Raw genomic sequence first — 19,430 nt, 5'->3', positions numbered from 1 at the left:
GAAACCATCCCTCTAACGTATTCTTAGTAATAAGCAAGTTAAAACATACATCTCTTTATCTTGCAATTCCACTTCTAAAATGTATCCAACAGAATATCTTATACATATATAATATATTTGTATATATACAAAATTCGTCTTGGATCCCCAAGGACTTTTATTGCAGTAGTCTGTATAATAAGGAAAAATGGAAAAAAAAATGTGACGTGTACCTTAGTAAGTCTAATTAAACTACAATACCTTGATGCAAGAGCATTCTACTCAGCTAGCGGCAAGAACGAAGCTCTACAGGTACTGACACACTAGGTGTTACATCTCACTTTATATATCATGATCTCAATTTTATTAAAAAAAATCATACAGTAGAAGCCTCTTAACTAACTCAACCAGGACCACTGGTTGGTTAAGTGAAAAAGAGGCTAAAGCAGGGAAAGATAATTTAAGTATTTCATTTTAATAAAAAATATATATACATTCATTTTCCAGTCTTTGGCAATAGAACCAAGGACTTTATTCTTTAATTATGGGTCCACTTGTCCTTTCTGATTAAAGCATACTCCTAAAATATTGTTTAAGATTTCTAGTTTCAGTTTCTTTAAAGTGGAGTGAAGACTTAAAAACATTTGCAAAACAATCCAGTACACATTCTATCTAGATTTATATTTTTCCCCAATCTTTTACAATGGTCTTGCCCACTCCTAGTTGACCACAGTTTTCCTTAGCATCTAGCCCTTAGCAAATCTTTAGACTTAGTTTAAATAGAAACAATAATTCCCTTCCAAACTCACATTTTGGCTCACAGATTTCATTAAAATCACAAAATTACTATAACAAATACAATTAGAATAAAAGGTTTTGAAACAAACATGATTAGCTCCTGACAAACATCAAAACTCAATAATCTCTAACTATAAATTAACACTCAGGTTTATTACTGAATCTATTAAGAAAATTTTTAACATAAGACAGTTTAACCAAGTATCATGAACTGTATCAGCTGATATAACCCAGTCCCTAGACCTGCGCTGTCCAATACGGTATTCACCAGCCACACATGGCTACAGAGCACTTGGAAGTGGCTAGTCTGAACTGAGACAGGTTATAAACGTAAAATATACACCAGATTTCAAAGACCTCACATTGAAAAGAGAATGCAAAATACAGTGATAATGATTTTTATCTTGATCATAAGTTGAAATGATAATATTTTGGAAATACCAGATTAAATAAAACATATTATTAAAATTAACTTCACTTGTTTTTTAAAAATTTTTTTAATGTGGCTAATAGCAAATTTTCAACTACAAATATTTCTCTCATAATATGTCTAGTAGGTAGCACTGTTCTAGAGCTGCAAACATCCCTTGCTCAATAGTGACGACATCTTAAAGTTCTACTTGAAACAATAAATCAGATCCTCTTTTTTATCATCTGTTACCTGAATCCAAGACAGTGAGGAGTAACATTTTATAAGAAATCTCTCTAAGCAGACTTGTGACTCTATATCAGGGGTCAGTAAACAACAGCCCAGGGGTCAAATTTAGCCTGTTGCCTATTTTAGTATGGCCTGCAAGCTAAGAACAGTTTTGTATTTTTAAATGGTTGGAAAAAAATCAAAAGAAGATTAATATTTTGTGATGTGTAAAAATTATATGAAATTCAAATTTCACTACCAATAAAGTTCTGTAGGCCTGTAGCCATGCTCAGCTTATACATTACCTACAGCTACTTCATGCTACAAGGGCACAGTTGAGCAGCTGACACAGGGGCTGTACTGCCTGCCAAGTCTAAAGTATTTACTATCTGGCCTTTTACAGAAAAAGTTTGCTGACCCCTCCTCTGTATTATCCCCTATGGCTCACGGGCGTAATTATCTGCCCATTGCAACGACAGGATCCAGTGAAACAAAGAGAAGGGAAAGCTGTGTTTCTATTTGAACCTCATTTTAACCAGAGATTAGTTTAGATTTCCAGCTTCTTAACTTGCTTCTGCCATTATTGTTCTCGACTCAAGAAAGTATTCAGAACCCCAGCTTCTGGGACAGTCTCTTCTGGGAGAGTTTATTTGTTTGTTTGTGTTTGCCTCTAATATGCGTTCCTTTCATTTCAAAATATATAGAGTTTTGTTTGTTTTTCTGGGACAGATTTTACACAGACGGCACTACAAAAGCGCTCGGAGATCTGTGGCATCCAATGGTCAATGCATGCCTTCACTTTGACTTTCACCAGTGTTCTAGCCGTGACATCAATGCTGCCCCCAGGGAGCTTGGATACTCACTGCTTTTTTGGGATCCAGCCTCCAGCTGATATTTTCAGTTTTCTTTTAAACCTTCTACTCATTTGCAGGGCTGCCCCCCACCCATGGTTTCTCAGGTACCTACCTCAGTGGACCCTGTGAACGCAATCTTGTCTATGCCGATGTGAGAAGCTATTGCTGCCCCCGCTGTTGGCCCGTATCCTGGCAAAATATTGATGACTCCCGGTGGAAAGCCAGCCTAACAAAACAGAATTGGAGGAAACACGGCTTGTGAAAGCTGATGAAGCACGTTAAATCAGATATGCTCCGGTAGGCCCCAACTGTAAGGGCAGCGGGAGCCGCTCCTGCGGTCGGCTTCTCTTACCTCCTTGATGAGGGCTCCCATGTAGAGCGCGCTGAGTGGTGTCTGCTCCGCTGGTTTAACAACTACTGTGTTGCCACAGCACAGAGCTGGGGCGATTTTCCAGGCAAACATCAGCAGGGGGAAGTTCCACTGAAAGGGAAAAACTCAAGGTTGACAGACGGAAAAATATTCCTCCACAACTTTGTTTTCAAGCTGTGACTTCTCAGGCCAGTCCTCAACATACATCTCGTCCCACCACAAAGTATAGATGTTCAGATTTTTTAATTACTTCATTAAGAACAGAATAGGACTGATCTGAAAATCTCTCCTCTTTTCTCTTGAGCAAATTCTATATTCCAACCACCCACCAAAAGAAACCTCACGGGGAAAAGGGAGTCTTTGTTTTTTCTTAGTTTTGGTTTTTCATTGTTGTTACTTGATATGTTTTCAAAATCAGACTTTGGTTTCACTAAGGTCTTGCGTCTGAAACCTTTTACTTGCATTTGTGATTTTTACACCAGAGATTTCAGGCTGGTTTGACAGCTCTTCAGTGTGGAAGAACTGGAAGAGCAAACTCCAGCTGTGAATTATATTTGAATCAACGTGAATTTCAAGGCAGCATCACTTCTTGGCATACATGTATTGTCACCAAACAGACGATCAAAAAAATAAAGTAAATCTACTGATGAGTATGCAAACATTTTAGTTTGTCTCCCTTCGACCACAAAATAAACTAATGGAGACTAAAAAGCATATATGAGTATCTCAATTGGGGGCCTAAAAAGGCTTCCACTGATTTTAAAAGGATATTAAGCTCATATTGTCATAAGCGCAGGCATGAGCCTCAGTACTATCAGGTGTCGTTGATAATTTCATTAAGAAAGAAAACAGAAATCTTGGCCCCTGGCTTCAGCCCCTGACCACAATGTGTTTCTGCCTGAAGCATCTCAGCTGCCATCCTTGAAAGATTCTTACTGGCCCTGGCAAGCTTGCAAAAATATACAAGTGTCTTGCCTTCACCAAACACCCAATTTCTTTTCCCCTTAGTTGTTTATAAACTTGGGAGTCCACAGTGATGTTTTAATTCCATCTACAGTATATAAATCTTGGGAGTGTGGTAATTGAGCCGGAGCTGGCTGACAAGCGGCTCTTGTCCTCTCAGCAAAGGCTGTAGCTCCGAGATCTGGGAAGGGCAAGAAGAGCAGGTTCGAGGTCCTGCAATTAGGGCAACAGACCTTAACCCTGCTCTGATCCAAGTGGGATTTTCCTGGGTGGTTTAGGAGCAGAAGGACTTAAACCAAACCTCTCATTTTCCCTTTTCATTCTCTAATAAATTTCACGGTAACCTGGAACTTGTAGATCATTAAAGAAAACAGTACTACATCTCAAAAATCTTGGGCCCCCAAAGCCAAAGATTATCTTGAATTATTCTCCCATATTTTGCAAAGAGAAAACTTGTCTATACTGTAAGAGTTTAATTTGAGCCTCCCCTGAAATCCTTGCCAGAACGATTTAGCTAGTACTGCTGGAAGCTTCGATGTTCTGTACAGAGCCAAGGCTGTGTATGAGAGAGAAAGAAAAAAGACAATGTTTAATGTTCCAATCCAAACACTACGCACTACATCTATTTCCCTTTACAAGACACACAACAGCCCGGCATGGTTTCAATTATGACCGTGACGTTAATTGTACTGCTGTGTCTTCTGTAGAGTCTTCTATCTAGATTCTTGTGAAAAGAAACAGTGGGAAAGAATGGGATTAAAAGACCATATAAAACAATATGCCTGGAAAGATGGTGAGTCACAGTTTTAAAAAATAAACAAGCAAATATAACAAAGCATTAATTTTCCATAAGCAGAATGGACATCCATAACCGAGGGCAGGTTATTAATACACTGGGCTTTGCTTTGCTTATTTTAATCATGAGAATTCCACGACTTGAGAACTCAACTCCTGGTAACAGAGCTGAAACCCTATTAACCTGTTCAAATAAGCATTTGCAGGGAGGCTGTTAAAGATATGTCAACAACATGAGCTCAGTTTTTTTCCCCCAGTAATGGAAAACACACATCACTGAGGTCTGTGTTTTATGTATCTTTAAGAGAACTGGTTCAAATGAAAATAAATACGAAGCGCGAGGAGATACACTCACCGGGATGATCTGTCCACACACTCCAATGGGTTCGTGTCTTGTAAAGGTAAAATAGTCTCCATCTGAAAGAAATGAGCATGGTCACTCCCAGGGAGCTCAGATTAGAACAAAAATGCAGAGGGAGAACTCATGTGGCAGCAAAAAACAGAAATAAAGTTGAAAAATCATCCTACTCAACTGTGCGTGAAAGCTGGTGGAAGGGTCACTACCTGGCATAGGGCATCTCCAGATATGGCTCCCAGACACCCGGGCAGAGTACTGACAAGAGGACCTCAAAGGTAAAAGGACACGAGAGGACACTGGAAGAAGTCCTTGCGTGAACCATGTCGGGGGGAGCTGGAAACTGGCAAATATTAAATACTAAATTTTATATTAAATATTAAAACGATGCATGTAGAACAGTTATCTGATTTAAAAACTGAGGTACTTCAAAATTTTAGATAACCTTCCGAAGTATTAAAAGAAAAACTAAGTAAAATGCTATTGGGTAAATTTAAAGCGCTAGGCAACCGGAAAAGGTGAGGAGGGGAAAAGGTCTATTCCACGACAATCCAGGCGTCCAAATGCACTTCCTGGGGCTGAGGGGCAAGGCCCATCTAGGCCTATTGCAAGAAGGCAAAAGCCCACTTCAAAAACTCCATCAAGAACCCAGAGCCTCCACCGCAAACTCGCAGTGGAAATGAGGACGGCTTGACAACCTCGTGTTCCTTACAGGGGCAACAGGCAATTGCAATAAGCACCCGGGAAGGCCAGACCAAATGCTTCTTTAGGAAAATGCCACGACGTTTATCTGAATTATTTTAAATGGCTAATTGAAATAACCAAGGAAAGGCACGTTTTTGGCATATGCCTTTTCATGTCTGGTACTGGGCAAAGTCTCTGTTTTTCCCTCCACCTCCAGCCTTTTGGACACTTCTCTGATGTGTTTCTCTCTCAGGGGAAGCGAAGACCCCCAGTTAGCACTGGTGAACAGCGTCACCATCAGGGGTGGGGATGGAGGGGGCGCAGGTGGAGGGTGCCGGCTGGGGGAAGAGAAATGGTGTGATTGTTTACCATTGTCCTTCAACACACCTCAATCACTAATATTTAGCACACAGAATTGTTTTAATTAAATTCAGAATTACACATTTTTAAATAATTAAAGGTCTCTCTCTTTCCCAGACCTCTTCCCAGAATTAACAGGTGTTGCTGGTAAATCTTTTCAAAAAAGTTTTTTTCACATATAAGTATATGAAGCATCCTTTTATTCCCTCTTCCTCCTTTTTCTGTGTTTGGGTTTTTTCCCACTTTTTTCTTTCATATAAACCTAACATCTTTTGAACGGCTGCGTGTTATTCCACTGGCTGAATAAATAACGGTACTACCGTAAACTGTCGTGAGGGGCATAGAGATTGCATTCAGTTTAGGCTATTATAAATATTGCTGCAACACTATCATTTTATATATCTTTGCATATCTGTGGACTTTCCTGGTTAAAGTTCATGTACATTTCAGATTTTGATAAATATCACCAAATCGCCCTTCAGAAACATTACACAATTCATAATTCCAATAACATGCTATTTTTCCCTACCCTTTAACACCAGGGTTTTGCAAACATTTTAATTTCAGTTAACCTGACGGGTGAAAAATGGCAACTTGCTTTGATTTGTGTTTAATGATACATGCACTGAGTATCTTTTCATGTTTACTGGCCATTTTCAATGTTTTTCTTCAGGTTTATATCCTTTGCCATTTTTCTATTGGGTTATTCATCTTTTCAGTCATTGGAAGAACTCTAGGTATGTTGAGGAAATGAGGCCTTTGTCATGTGTATTTGCAAAGTTTTTGCCTAATCTGCTGCTTGTCTCTTCATTTTGTTTTATGCATGTTACTTTAAATGGAAGAAATTACAAAGCAGGTAGTGCTCAGCAATGTAGGAAGGAAATTATATCTCCATTACAACAAAAAAAAGAGCCAAAAAGTGGAGACTGTCCACAGGATGACAATAAAAAGTCTGAGTAATATTTTAAAAATAAAATTAACTATGTTAGCCTTGTATGCGGACAATTCAAGAATCTTCACAGATATGACTCTCTACAATAGTGTAAGTTACTACCCTTCTTCAATTTATAAATCTCTGGGAATGTTTTTTTTTTAAACATTAACACCAATTAATGTTTCATGGGTTTTTTTTCAGAAGATATGAATGTAATGTCAGGCTCTTCTTTATGGAAAGGTTTTTCATGAAGAGTAATGACACTGATAACAGGTGAGAGAATTTCTTTGCAAGGAATTCCTCCCCAACTACACTGTGTAATTTGGCTATGGTGACGGATTCACGTGGATAATCCCAGACCACAGAATCAGAGTGTAATGTCTACATGGAATGCAAAAGGGCTGAGAAAAATATGGGAATACGAACTGAAGAAGAACACAGGTGTTTATTTTAGCAGCATGTGTGGGAAACTAGAATGGTTCTGAGAAAACACACAGGGCACTTGCACAAGCACAGCATAATAATTCATAAAGCATTTCCCTTCTCTACATTCCAAATTTTGAAGAATTTAGTTGTATTACCTACATAGTTTTGAAAGTTACTGAAGAAATGAGAGAAGGAAAAAATGTCGGCAAAATCTTAAAAAGGTGACCTCATGAAGAATTGAACTTGACTCCATAATTGTGTCCCAAGAGAAACTGAGTTATGAGGAACGAAAACTTTCTTAGATAAACGATTCACAGATCTGACAATTAGGTAAAGGCTGACATAAAGGACGGGACTGAAGGATCTTCTATCTCTACAGTTCCTTTAAGTAGTAAATAAAGAAATGAAGGGTATTTGGTGCTTGAACTCTTCCCCAAAGAGTGAAAGAGATAAAGAAAGGGCCCTAGACCTTGAGCTCTGTCTGCATTCTCGTCTGGTTAGTGGAAGATGATTCTGGACACTCCTAGTCTGACTTGAGGTGCCCGGCAAACACAATGCTGTACCTTCTACGTGTCCCCTTGGTTAGGCCTAAAGGCACCTCTGTGGTCCTTCACACCTACTAGGACTCTGCTCCAAGTCCCACCACACTTCTAGACTAAGATTACCCAAAAGCCAGTCACTCAAGAGCCACCGTCATAATTTTTTCCATATCCAAGTATCACTCTATTACTTACTTAATAATTTGTTAAATCAACTGATCTTTTAAAAATATGTAAATGCTACTTGTTAGCCTCACCTTAAGGAAAATCTATGAAATAACAGGTGTCATGAGCTAGCAATATTTTCTTCTAATATTCAAACCTCATAATTAAAATAAAAAATGTTCACTACTTTACCGGATAGAATCGTCTTGGATGCTCCCAGCGCCATATGGTATGCCATATTGCACTTCTCAATATGCACCTGGCGATCTTGTTAAAATGCAGATTCTGAATCAGTAAGTCAGGGGTGGACCTGAGTCTGCATTTCGACAAGCTCCCGGGTGATGCCGCTGCTTCTGGTCCACAGACCACACTCTGAGCAGAGAGGTTTAGAGGAACCAAGAGGGTACGGGGAAGTCTGCAGGATCATGATGACCTACAGTTGCTGTCTATATTTCTGTGTGTTTATTTTTTGCCTCTCAGATAACTACTAATTTGCCAGAAAGGAGCTTGAAGTGTAGGAGAAACTGATCAATGTTGTTAATACTTTTAAAATAGTGAAGTAAGTACAAAAACATACATTTCTATGGAAACTTACAAAATATTTTCGCATTCTTATCTCATTTCACACTCAAAACAACTCTATGAAAAAAGATAGGGCAACTGTTATTATCAACATTCTATAAACAGAGAAAATATGGAACTGAGAGGTTAAGTCCAAAGTGATATAACTGGTTAAGCTGTGGCTCCTGGACTTGAATCTGGGTCCCCAGACTTCAAGTTCATTACCCATAGGAACAAATTAAAGACTCTTGTGAATAAGGTGCTGGATTTAGCTGGATATCACAAACCACAGAATCAGAGTGTAATGTCAAGAAGGAGTGCAAATTGGGGGAAAATGACAACTCCTTTGTGAAGGGTGAAGATGACTCTTTGAGGACGTGGTATGTGGACACAAAGAACTCACACAAACTCTGGTATCCTAAGTTCTAAAGGGAACAGTGCCGAGCAACACTCTCTCCCTTTGGGTGGAGGAGCCCAGGACTGAGGGCCTCTCTCCTCTCTCATCCAGGCAGAGTCTACGAGAAGGGTGACAGAGTGTTATTTCTCTCTCTCTTGTAAACCTAAGATGATATATAATGAGTACTCTTCTCTGCCTAGAAGAAAAACTACAGCCCATTTCCCCATCTTTTATGTTAATAATGCTCTCTAAATAAGGCAAGATGACTTAAAAGGTTGTCCCTTCATTTCTCTAGCTTTACGCTATAAAGCATATCCGCTTGATATAGAAGAAAATCTCCACCCAAACACGGATACTCCTTTACAGGCTATGATGATTTTAGGTCTTCTTAGCAAATGTGAGGCATTACAGAGAGAGCTCAGCCTCAGCAAGGAAGGACGCACGTGATGAGGATACCAGAGAAACGTCCTGAATACCACGTTCTGAGCCAACGAGTTAGAACATTACATATGGTGGAGAAAACTAAAGAAGAGATGAGAACCAAAACAGAAATACAAAATCACGCGTAAGACTATCTCTCAGCCTCTCTTCCATTCATTCAAAAAAGGAAAAAATACAGAGTAGTAGATACTGCTCTTAAAAAGAGTTTAAGGCACAGCCAGAGACAACTTTTCTCATGTGTTTTTATACCTGAGTGTTTCCACCTTGTGGAGAATGTAAAAATCTTTATAAAATTAAATACTTTATTAGATTATGAATTTGGTTGAACTATGGAGCAAATTTTATTGAATATGTGCAGATTGAGCCATTTCTAGAATTATACTAAGAAAGTCAATTTTTCCCTAGAAGTGAGTACTAGAATAAGCCTCTTCTATATCTGTGAAATGTCGAACCACTGTTCTATGTTCTTAGATGGGGTTCATCAAATTACACAGGAGAGACAGCAGGTATTTAGTTAATTAGAACAATTTAATTATTTGGATTATTCCTTCAGGGTAAACATATTTCTTAAAGCAGATTTTATAGTTGCTTGAAAAAAATTTTTGATAGAAATTTTATTCTCATAAGAATATCTAGCCTTGGCACAGTCTATACATAAACTAGATTGAGCATGATTACGAGATACGTACAATCAATAAGATCACAAAAATCTGAAATGTGCCAGAAATTGAGGAGAAATGTATCCAATATGGACCTCAAGAAATAGCTCCCAATTACAATACCGAGTGCTTCAGGAACCACAGCAAAATTTATATACCTGGTAACACTAAAATGAGTTTATTTAATAGCATAAAAATCTGTAACACAATTCTGTAAATGGAAGGTCACCTTCCAATCTCTAATCTGTGTACAGAACTAACTTTTGGGGAGCTAGTAACCCTTCTGATGACCGCAGTATTAAACAATTAGACCAACTACACTGAACTATTCCATTATGTACCCTAGCAGATTCCTATGTATTCTGACACTGAACAGACCTCACTGAACATTTCACAGCTATAATGATAAACTCTATAAACGCCGACACAAACAGAGACTTTACGTTAGTACACAGTTATGCTAAACTCTTCCTCTCAGGAATCTGCTGGTAGCCGGCTCCTCACCAGTTAGACCACTTGTTCCTGAGTCTGTCATGAAGTATCTCAGCTCTACCACTACTCCATTATGTGGTCTTGAAAAAAAGTTACTTTCCTTCTCTGGACCTCAGTTTCTTAGTCTGAAAAATGAGGAGCTTGGTGTTCGGGACTCCTGATGACTTTTTCAGGGTGAACTTCTCAATGAGGTTACATGTGAAGCAGACTTTACGACCTCCTGTCACCACCCCTTCAGCTCCCTCTAACACCCCAGGTTCTTCTTAGGCGGGCAGAGCGAACAGCTCCTGACTCTCCTTCTGAGCGCACAAGATCTCACCATCCGAGATCTCTGTTGACAACACTAAACTAGACCAAGCTGCTGAAGGCAAATCTTCAGGATCTGAGTCAAGGTCTGCACATTTTGAGCCTGTTCTTTAGCTTAACAGGTAAACTGGAAGGGGGTGAAGTGAATAAAATAATTACATATGACCTGGGTAGTTTTTTTAACCTTTCCTATATGCTAATGTATCATAAAGCCATTTTTATGGCAGAATTCAGCTTAAAGCATGAACTACATTTTCTCTGCTTATGTATCACAAAATCAATACAATCAACACTTGTTACAGAGAAAAATCACAAGTAATGAAAGTCAATTAACCCCCATTTCTCCCTCAGTAAATTAAAAACAAGCTTTGATCCTGCCTCCATCACAAGGAGTTTCTGGTGAGGAGAGGAGCAGAAGATTTTGATATAGGTTAAAAATAATCTATATGGAGAAAAGAATACTTCCCCTTCAGGGCTGCTATGAGATTAGAGATATATAATGGGCACAAAGAAAGTGTTCAATAAATCATAGTAATGATTATTATTTATCATCATAATTAGGAGTTGCCACAGGAGAAGGGTCAAAGCACAGGATTTACGGTCAGAAAGAACGGCTCCACTGATACCATGGCAGGAAATGACAGACAGTGTTATAAAGGGAACGACACTGAGACCCTTGTGAATCAAAGTGATACTGCATGACCTGCAGTAACATCCAAGTGTGGGCCTTGAGTGGGACGTGACGGAGAGGGATGGGAGAAGCTCTCAATTCAGAGGGAGAAACAGCTGTCCAGCGGATGGCTCAACAGTGGTCATGCCAAAACCCTTTTCTCCTCTTCCCAAATATTCTACAGGAAGGCCACCCTTCAGGGGGAGGGAAAAAATGCAGAATATTTGCTCTCTCCAACTGATTATCCATTATGTAATCAAAGTGCTCTTTCCACCCTTTTGTTTCTCGTTTTTTTGTGAGCAAGATTCAGCCTAAGCTAACATCCATTGCCAATCCTCCTCTTGTTTTGTGCTTAAGGAAGATGAGCTGTGAGCTAACATCTGTGCCAATCTTCCTCTACTTTATATGTGGGATGCCTCCACAGCATGGCTGATGAGCGGAGTAGGTCTGCACCCAGGATCCGAACCTGCGAACCTGGGCCGTCAAAGCAGAGCACGTGGAACTTTAACCACTCGGCCATGGGGCTGGCCCCCAAAGTGCTCTTTCTAAAATGAATTTTTGATCAAGGCACTCATCTATTTAAAATAATTCAGTGACTCACCATTGCTATGGAATAAAACTTGTAGCATGGTTTACCCAGGCCCAGAGCCCCACTGTCCTCTATATCTGGCTATCTTTTCAGATCCACTACTGCACTGTACTGTCTTCCCTCCATGCTTTGCACAGGCTATTACCACCACCTGTGATGGCCCTGTCTCCATCTTACTTACCTGCCCTTCAGGTATCATCGTGTACATCCCACTTCCTTCTCCAAGAAGCCTTAGTACGGGGTGAGATGCTTCTCTTACGGTGTCCCATTGACTGTCATGCTATCATATTTGAATAAGCCACACTACACTGCAATTGCTTATCTACTTGTTTTCCTTCCTATTCTATGAGCATCTTACTTACTCACCTTGGTATCCCCAGTGCTTAACACAGGACCTTAAACATAGCAGGTACTCAAAAAAAAAAATATCTGTAGAATGAATGAATGTATGAAGGAATGAGGGAATGACTGAGAGGCTGAAGTTGCTGCCTGGCAGAGGAGGTGAAGGGAGAGCTCTTCCCATCATAAGGTAGATTGCCCGGCCTTCCTAAATGGGAAGGAGTGGAAAAGATAACAGCATAATTCTTCCCATGCTTTTTGGTTCTTACCCTTTAGTGTCGGAGAAGCTAAGCTGGATGAACCAGGGAGTATAATTCAATATGACAAAGCAATCTTATATTAAAAAAAAATTTCAATTTTATTTTCATGGGTGATCAGACAGAACTGTGTACTTCCTCTAAGGGCTATGGTTCAGTATTCAGTAACTCAGTGTCCATGCCAACTTTACAGAATGTAACGACCATGAATAACGAGACTCAACTGTGCATTAATCTAAAAATCTGCAGAGGGTTAAAGACATCACTGGGGAGATTGGTCTCTTCCTCTTCCTGCCCTGCTAAACTGGTCTCTATAAGAAGAGGGTCTAGATAGTGGCTTAGCCAGAAAAAGACTTGAGTTTGAATCTCAGGCCTGCCACTTACTAGACACGTGACCTTGTTCACATTAAACCCTTGCTCGCTGTCTCATTTTCTTACCTGTAAAATGGGTACAAGACCCTTTAAAATCCAATCTTTCTCACAGAATCACATAGATTCTGTATGTGAAAAAACATTCTACATTCTCAAGTGCTATGCAAATATAACATGCAATATTCCTTTATAGTTCCAAACTCAAAATTAGGGGGTTTCACAGGGAAATGCACGTAACACAGTAATGACCTCATGCTTAAAGGCTAACAGCCTTCTCACATTCCAGATTTCAGTGGAAAAAGCCAAGAATGCAGAGACAAAATCAAACCGATGTTAAATTATGGGGTTACAAATGACATATAAACACAAAAGAATTGACTGAACAAATTTGAGAATAAATAAGCGAATAATAATGACACCCCATTTCCCTGATCTTCCTGGACAGCCCCCCTGGTTTAGTCCAACTAGCTTCACTGAACACTGAGCTAGCCAAAGGGGCCGTGAGCTGACTTTTCAGTAGCCCACAGGCAAGCCCAAGGAACAGAAAGGAAAGCTGCCAAGTTCACATTTGCCTCCATCCTCTCCTCATCCACTTGAGGGACCACAGCAAGAGCCCTTACATGCCAAAGCCCCGGCCTCCTAGGAGGTCTGCCTACAGACCTGACTCCCCGGAGAGTCCCTCATCCTGGTATCCCTCTAAACGCACTCCAAGAAAAATCAGGGAGACAAAAATTTACTTAGCATTTAAGAGAATTCCTCACTTTTTTCCCTTCACAGGCTGAACACCAGTTGATGAGTAAAGACGGGAGAGGCTACTGTGAAAGCCTTTTCTAAGCCCTTATTTCTAACTCCTAGGTCAACATCCTCAGGATCTCTGAAGAGCATCAGATGAAAACAGTGGAGTTTATGGACCAATCACTTCTATTGTCAGACAAAGTTAGAGTAAAGCATCAAACCGTATCATTGACTCCACCAAATCTATCTAACCAGGGTCCTGTCTCCTAAAGAAGAAAAAAAACCTAAGACATTGGTAGGACAAATTGAGATTTATGTGTATAACCTTCCTTGTCACCTTACTTCTAAGATATCTGCAAATCATTTGAAAAGATAAATTTAAAGGGCTGAAACATATTTGCTGTTTTAATAGTGAAATGGTAGGTGGGGAGGGGGGAGCAAAAAAACTAGGGCCTTTGATATTGCTAATTTATCTTTTTGCATTGAAATAGGAGAGGCCAACCTAAGAAGGCTGACATACGTCCTGTTTTCTCTTTCCCAATTATTTTATTGAGGTCATAATGGTCTATAACATTGTGTAATTTCAGGTGCACATTATTATTTATCAGTTTCTGTAAACACTGCTTCGTGCTCACCACCGACAGTCTAACTTTTGTCCATCACCATATATATGTTCTGTTTTTGATGAAGTTTCAATTCCTAGGCCCTCCAACAGGTATGCTCGCACCAAATAGTGACTTGGCCTCACTTAGGTCATTCCCAAATCCTGCAAGTGATGCTAGAGAAGCGTGGTTCTGTAATATCCTTAGAGCCAGGACTGAACTAAGATTCTGGCATCCCCTAAAAGTAATCTTCTCCATCCTTCTGAGCCTGCTGAACAAGGGAACCCTCTGGATGCTGGGGAAGAGTACCTATAATCGGAAACCCATTATCTAAAGACTAATGTTCCACATGTTGCCATCACTCATGGAGATCATTTGAAAACAGTCCTTTGAAATCTCTTCTCTGTCCCTTCTCCACTCTCATTGTGACTTCTTCTCTTTCTGCCCCAGGCCTAAATGGGGCATCACAACAGCCACCTGGGTGCTGCTGGGCTCTGTATCCTCACTACTCAAGGCAGAGAACCAGCAGCATAGGCATCACTTGGCAGCTGGTTAGGAATGCAGAATCTCAGGCCCCGCCCCAGACCTGTTCGATCAGAAACTGCACTTGAAGAAGATCCCAGGGGATAGATGTGCACATTAAACTTTGAGAAGCACTGCTCTAAGTCATCTGCACTGTCAGCCAACCATGCGCTTTTCTGGTAAATCAATACTCCCCAGCCTAGGAAGGCCCTAACAGGGCGCTCCAAAGTGCCAGCATCCCTTCCACTCTTCCTGGGATGCACATAGAGAGCAGGCTGTTTTCTGGAGAACACAGGTAGAGTACCTGGCATGGTACTTAGCAGCATCTGGGAGCCGCTCGATAAACACGTATTTCTTTCCTTATATCTATTCACTACTCCTGACATCCTCAAATCTCTTTCTGTCGGTCCCTTTCAGTCATGCCATCTCTTCCTCCCTGTATCTCAAATGGATCCTTTACTGAAGTAATTCACCAAGCTCTAATGTCAAAATTTCAGCTCTGCAACTCTTCGCTGCGTGAATTAGGAAAACTATTTAACTTCTCTACGCCTCAGTTTCCTCCTCTGTCAATGAGGATGTTACAATATACTTTCCCTTTGGAGATGCTGCGGAAGCACTCAATTTGGTATTAGCTATCACTAGTATTCATGCTCAGAGCAAGACCTTTCCATTGACTGATGGAATTTGGATACTTTCTCTCTCCTTTAAAGCACTGCAGCACTGACAGGCCACGCCACGCGACTTAGCACCTGACTGTGACTCTCCTGTAGGGATCTTTGTTTTGTGTTGTCAGTGTTATCTCCTAACCTGGATCTTAAAAAAAAAAGGAAAAAAAATGTGTAAGGATGGTTGTAGTTATTGCAGATTGTGCAAGTAATTCATGGTCGTGACAGGAAACACAGCCAGCCCTAGTGGTCTAGAGGTCATGATTGGGCACGCTCACTGTTGCAGCCTGGGTCTGTTTCCCTATCAGGACACTACACCACCCGTCTGTCGGTTGTCATACTGTGGCGGCTGCGTGCTGCTGTGATGCTGAAAGCTATGTCCCCAGTATTTCAAATACCAGCAGGTCACCCATGGTGGACAGTTTTAGCAGAGCTTCCAGACTAGACAGACTAGGAAGAAGGACCTGGCCACCCACTTCCAAAGAAATTGGCCACAAAAACCCTATGAACAGCAGTGGAGTATTGTCTGATACAGCGCTGGAAGGTGAGAGGATGATGTGAAAAGACCGGGCAGGGTCCCACTCTGCTGTACACGGGGTCGCTAGGAGTCAGAATTGACTTGATGGCACTAACAATAAAAACAGGAAATATAAAAAAAGAAATATATCATCCATAACTTCACCACTAAGAGACAACAATTGTTAACATTTTATAGAATTTCCTTGCAAACAAGTAGATCTTATGTTTCAGGAGGGCGAGGACCAAGTCTTAATCTTCTTGGAATTTTCCCTGACTTCCCCACTCCCAATTGCCCAATGCCTCTCCACACCCCCAGAACCTAACCAAGCACAGTGCTAAGCACTTAGCAGCTGACAAACACATACTGTTCCTTAGCTGATGATGTATTGATGTAAGTGGCTTGCCCCTGCACTTATGTGCAAACTGTCTACGTACAGAAATAGGGACGTCGTCAGAGTTGTGACGGAATTTGTTTGGTTCTTTGTTCGGTTCAAGCTGCTCTAAGTGTGCTCAGATCTGGATCCTATGTGACTGCTGTTTGTGTTTGGTGGTGAAAGTGTGTTTATGGTGGAACCTCATGTTTCTCTTTTCAATGTACTCAAATTTCACATACCTACAGGAATGGTCATCCCGTGAATTTTATCAGCCCAGCCTGCATAATACCGAAGGGTTTTGATGACCCCCTGCAAATCCACGTAAAAAGCTTGCAGGAACGGTTTGCCACCATTTAGGGATTCCATGGTCTGCAGGGAAAGAAATGGAGAGAACTTTCCAGTGATACACTAAATAATTTCTGGAGCAGAAGAAAACTGGAAGAGAGAGAATACGAGTGAATATGAATAGTGATGCATACCTGGTCAATTTTGATTTCCCAAATAAAAAGATTTTTGGTTCTGCCAGTTTAGTTTCATTTCCAGTAAAAACCACAATGAATATACATGTGCATGTTCTTGCGCCTCTGGGTTTCCAGGAACCACTATCCAAATCCATAAACACAGCATTTCTTCAACTAACGATAAAGAAATGTTCTGCTTGTCAAACTAGCTTCTGTTATATTAATGATCAGAGCTGCACGGGGATTTTTTGGAGTCTACATCAGTAATCCGAATCCATAAAGAGGAGCAGGGACATGGGCCTTTATGCAACTGATGAGAATATAAAACGCTCTCCACAGCTGCCAAGACCCCTGCTGAGAAACGGAATATCCATGGCGCACAGCGAGCTTATTTATTACCACCAAATAAACAAGGTCTCCTCGAGGGAAGCTCATAATTTAACAACTTAAGGGCTGGTGTTTTGCAAATATTTATGTTAACAACCATTATCTATTAAGAATAAAGTAACTGGTCTATTTAATAAAAACAGAGGTATTAAGCAGTTTTGATTACGAATGTTATTATTGTAATGACATGTTCCTAAACTGGTTAAAGCTGTAACAAAAAGAATTACAAATGAATACACTGAAATGAGAAAAGAGTATTTTGACTTGAAAAATATTAAAGGTGTTACAAGTTTAACAAATGAAATAAACAAAAACCTATGTTTGTAGTCTTATGTCCTCTGTAAGGACGTTTTATAATACATATTGGTGTGAAAATTAATGGAGTGATACAAAACTAAAACTGAAATATTCTCCATTCAATGACATGAAAACAGTATTATTTACAGTGCAACTGGATACTTACTATGTACATAAGATGAAATTCATTTTAAAATATCATGTTACTTATCTCTGTACATTGGCTCACACTTCTTAAAGGGACTCAAATTATTTCCCAGTACTTTCTAGAATATTTATATGTCCATGAGATGGGCATTACATTCTCCACGCAGCTGGCATAGAGCCAAGGTCTACACAGCATAGAGTGAAGTAGAGTCAACAACCAGAATCTGGGCCACCTAAATGGTCCCTATGAGCTACTGACACAGCTGAATATACCTGAGAGTTGCCAGGCCTGGGTCATTTTCAATTGTGTGTACTTGGATGCAGCACTAACTGCAGTTTTCTGGTCAGGAGCTCCCTTATATTCCAGAGGCTACCTCTTATTAAAACTCATTCCTCTCATGGCTTGGTAGTGTTTACAAGTAGGAATCTCATTTAAGTGTGATGGGAAAACAGACTTGATCAGTGAGACATACGTCAGAAAAAGGACGGCATTTGAATTTTATGACATGAAAATATAACTGCAGAAATGAACTGTATCATCATCTGGTACATACCGTTCATCTACAAATACTGTGTAGATTTAACTCAATTAAACAGACAATTATAGACCATCAATGTGCCCCCCACTGACCATTTATGTGTCAGCAACTGTGCTAGGATTACAAAAAGAAGGAAGTAAAATACAATTTTCACTCTCAAAGAAATCATAATCTAGTGAAGAGACAAGGATATAGACCAGCATTCCCCAAGGTGTTCCAAAGAATTCAGTTTTGCTCAATATTGATAGGTTAGCCAAAAGAATAGTGTTGAGGCTCAAATAAGTTTGAGAAACACTGAGTAGGGCTTTTGAGAATCTTTAATATGCTCAGTGTCCTGTGAATCTCCAAGGAGTTACTTCATCAGGAAACACCTTTTTCACAATATGCATAGACACTTGATTGGAACAGTACTCCTTGAAGAATGAGATTATAAAATGTTTTTATAGACAAATGAGTGTTACCTATAGCTAGAGTTCCAAACCATCTCCATAAAGGATTCATTTTTCTTCCCATAGTATGAACAGATCCCTGAGGGGGATGGTAGGAGGAAGAGCCCTGGCAGAAGGGACACTGAGGAAGGCACTAGCGTGTCCCTCTCCCGAAGCAAGCCCAATAGTGGCCTGCCTTCCCACAGGGAGAGTAGGATATGGTGCTCATGGTTTGAAAGACCTGTCTGAACAGGGCATTGTCTAACTAGGATGCCCTAAATATTAACTGATCAATTGTGGGTCATCCAGGCGGAGATCCCTGTTGTACAGCACAGATATTCCAAAATGCTTCCAGTTTCAAAAAAATGTGTATTCTCTAAGAAATTGACTTTTATTTTAAAAACAGCAAAAATAACAACCACCACAAACCACTAGGAGAGGGGAAATTCCTTATGTGAGAAAATGATTGTTTTAGTGAAAGAAAGCTGCTATTTCTCCTTTCTGCTGGTTCTAGAATGTGACGGAAGAACAAAGAGAGCAAAAGTGTATGAGAGGTCCACATCATGCCTCTGCTTCTGAAGGGCTCTCTTTAGTCGAGAGGGGTTAACTCCGGGGAGGGCAAAGCCAGTCCTATTTGATTCTCAACTGAATCATTTGGTATTTGTTTTTTGCAAGCAGTGTGGTGACTCTCCCACTGCTTAGCTGTTTTTGTTTTGTTTTGTTTGTTGAGAGCAGGGACGGAAGGCAGGAAGGTCCTTACTAGTCATGGGAAGCTATAGTTTTGCTCTTCAAAAAATTCAGTAAGAGACACT

At 40.2% G+C, this 19,430-nt stretch overlaps 1 protein-coding gene across 3 annotated transcripts in view; it reads right to left on the bottom strand.

Moving 5' to 3' along the window:
- The window catches only part of ALDH1A2 (aldehyde dehydrogenase 1 family member A2), a 91,160-nt gene that overhangs the window by 33,341 nt on the left and 38,389 nt on the right, over nucleotides 1–19,430 (bottom strand). For all 3 annotated transcript variants that reach the window (XM_014839447.3, XM_070500823.1, XM_070500831.1), the window contains 4 exons: nucleotides 16,599–16,728; nucleotides 4,752–4,813; nucleotides 2,621–2,749; nucleotides 2,381–2,494 (listed from right to left, as the gene is read on the bottom strand). In XM_014839447.3, coding sequence (XP_014694933.1) covers nucleotides 2,381–2,494; nucleotides 2,621–2,749; nucleotides 4,752–4,813; nucleotides 16,599–16,728 — 435 coding nt within the window. The remainder of the gene's footprint in view (nucleotides 1–2,380; nucleotides 2,495–2,620; nucleotides 2,750–4,751; nucleotides 4,814–16,598; nucleotides 16,729–19,430) is intronic.

Source organism: Equus asinus, chromosome 2 (genome assembly GCF_041296235.1).
Source record: "Equus asinus isolate D_3611 breed Donkey chromosome 2, EquAss-T2T_v2, whole genome shotgun sequence".
Classification (NCBI taxonomy): Eukaryota; Metazoa; Chordata; class Mammalia; order Perissodactyla; family Equidae; genus Equus; species Equus asinus.
Note: the sequence above shows the minus strand (reverse complement) of the source record. Positions and strands in the feature narration are given on the sequence as shown.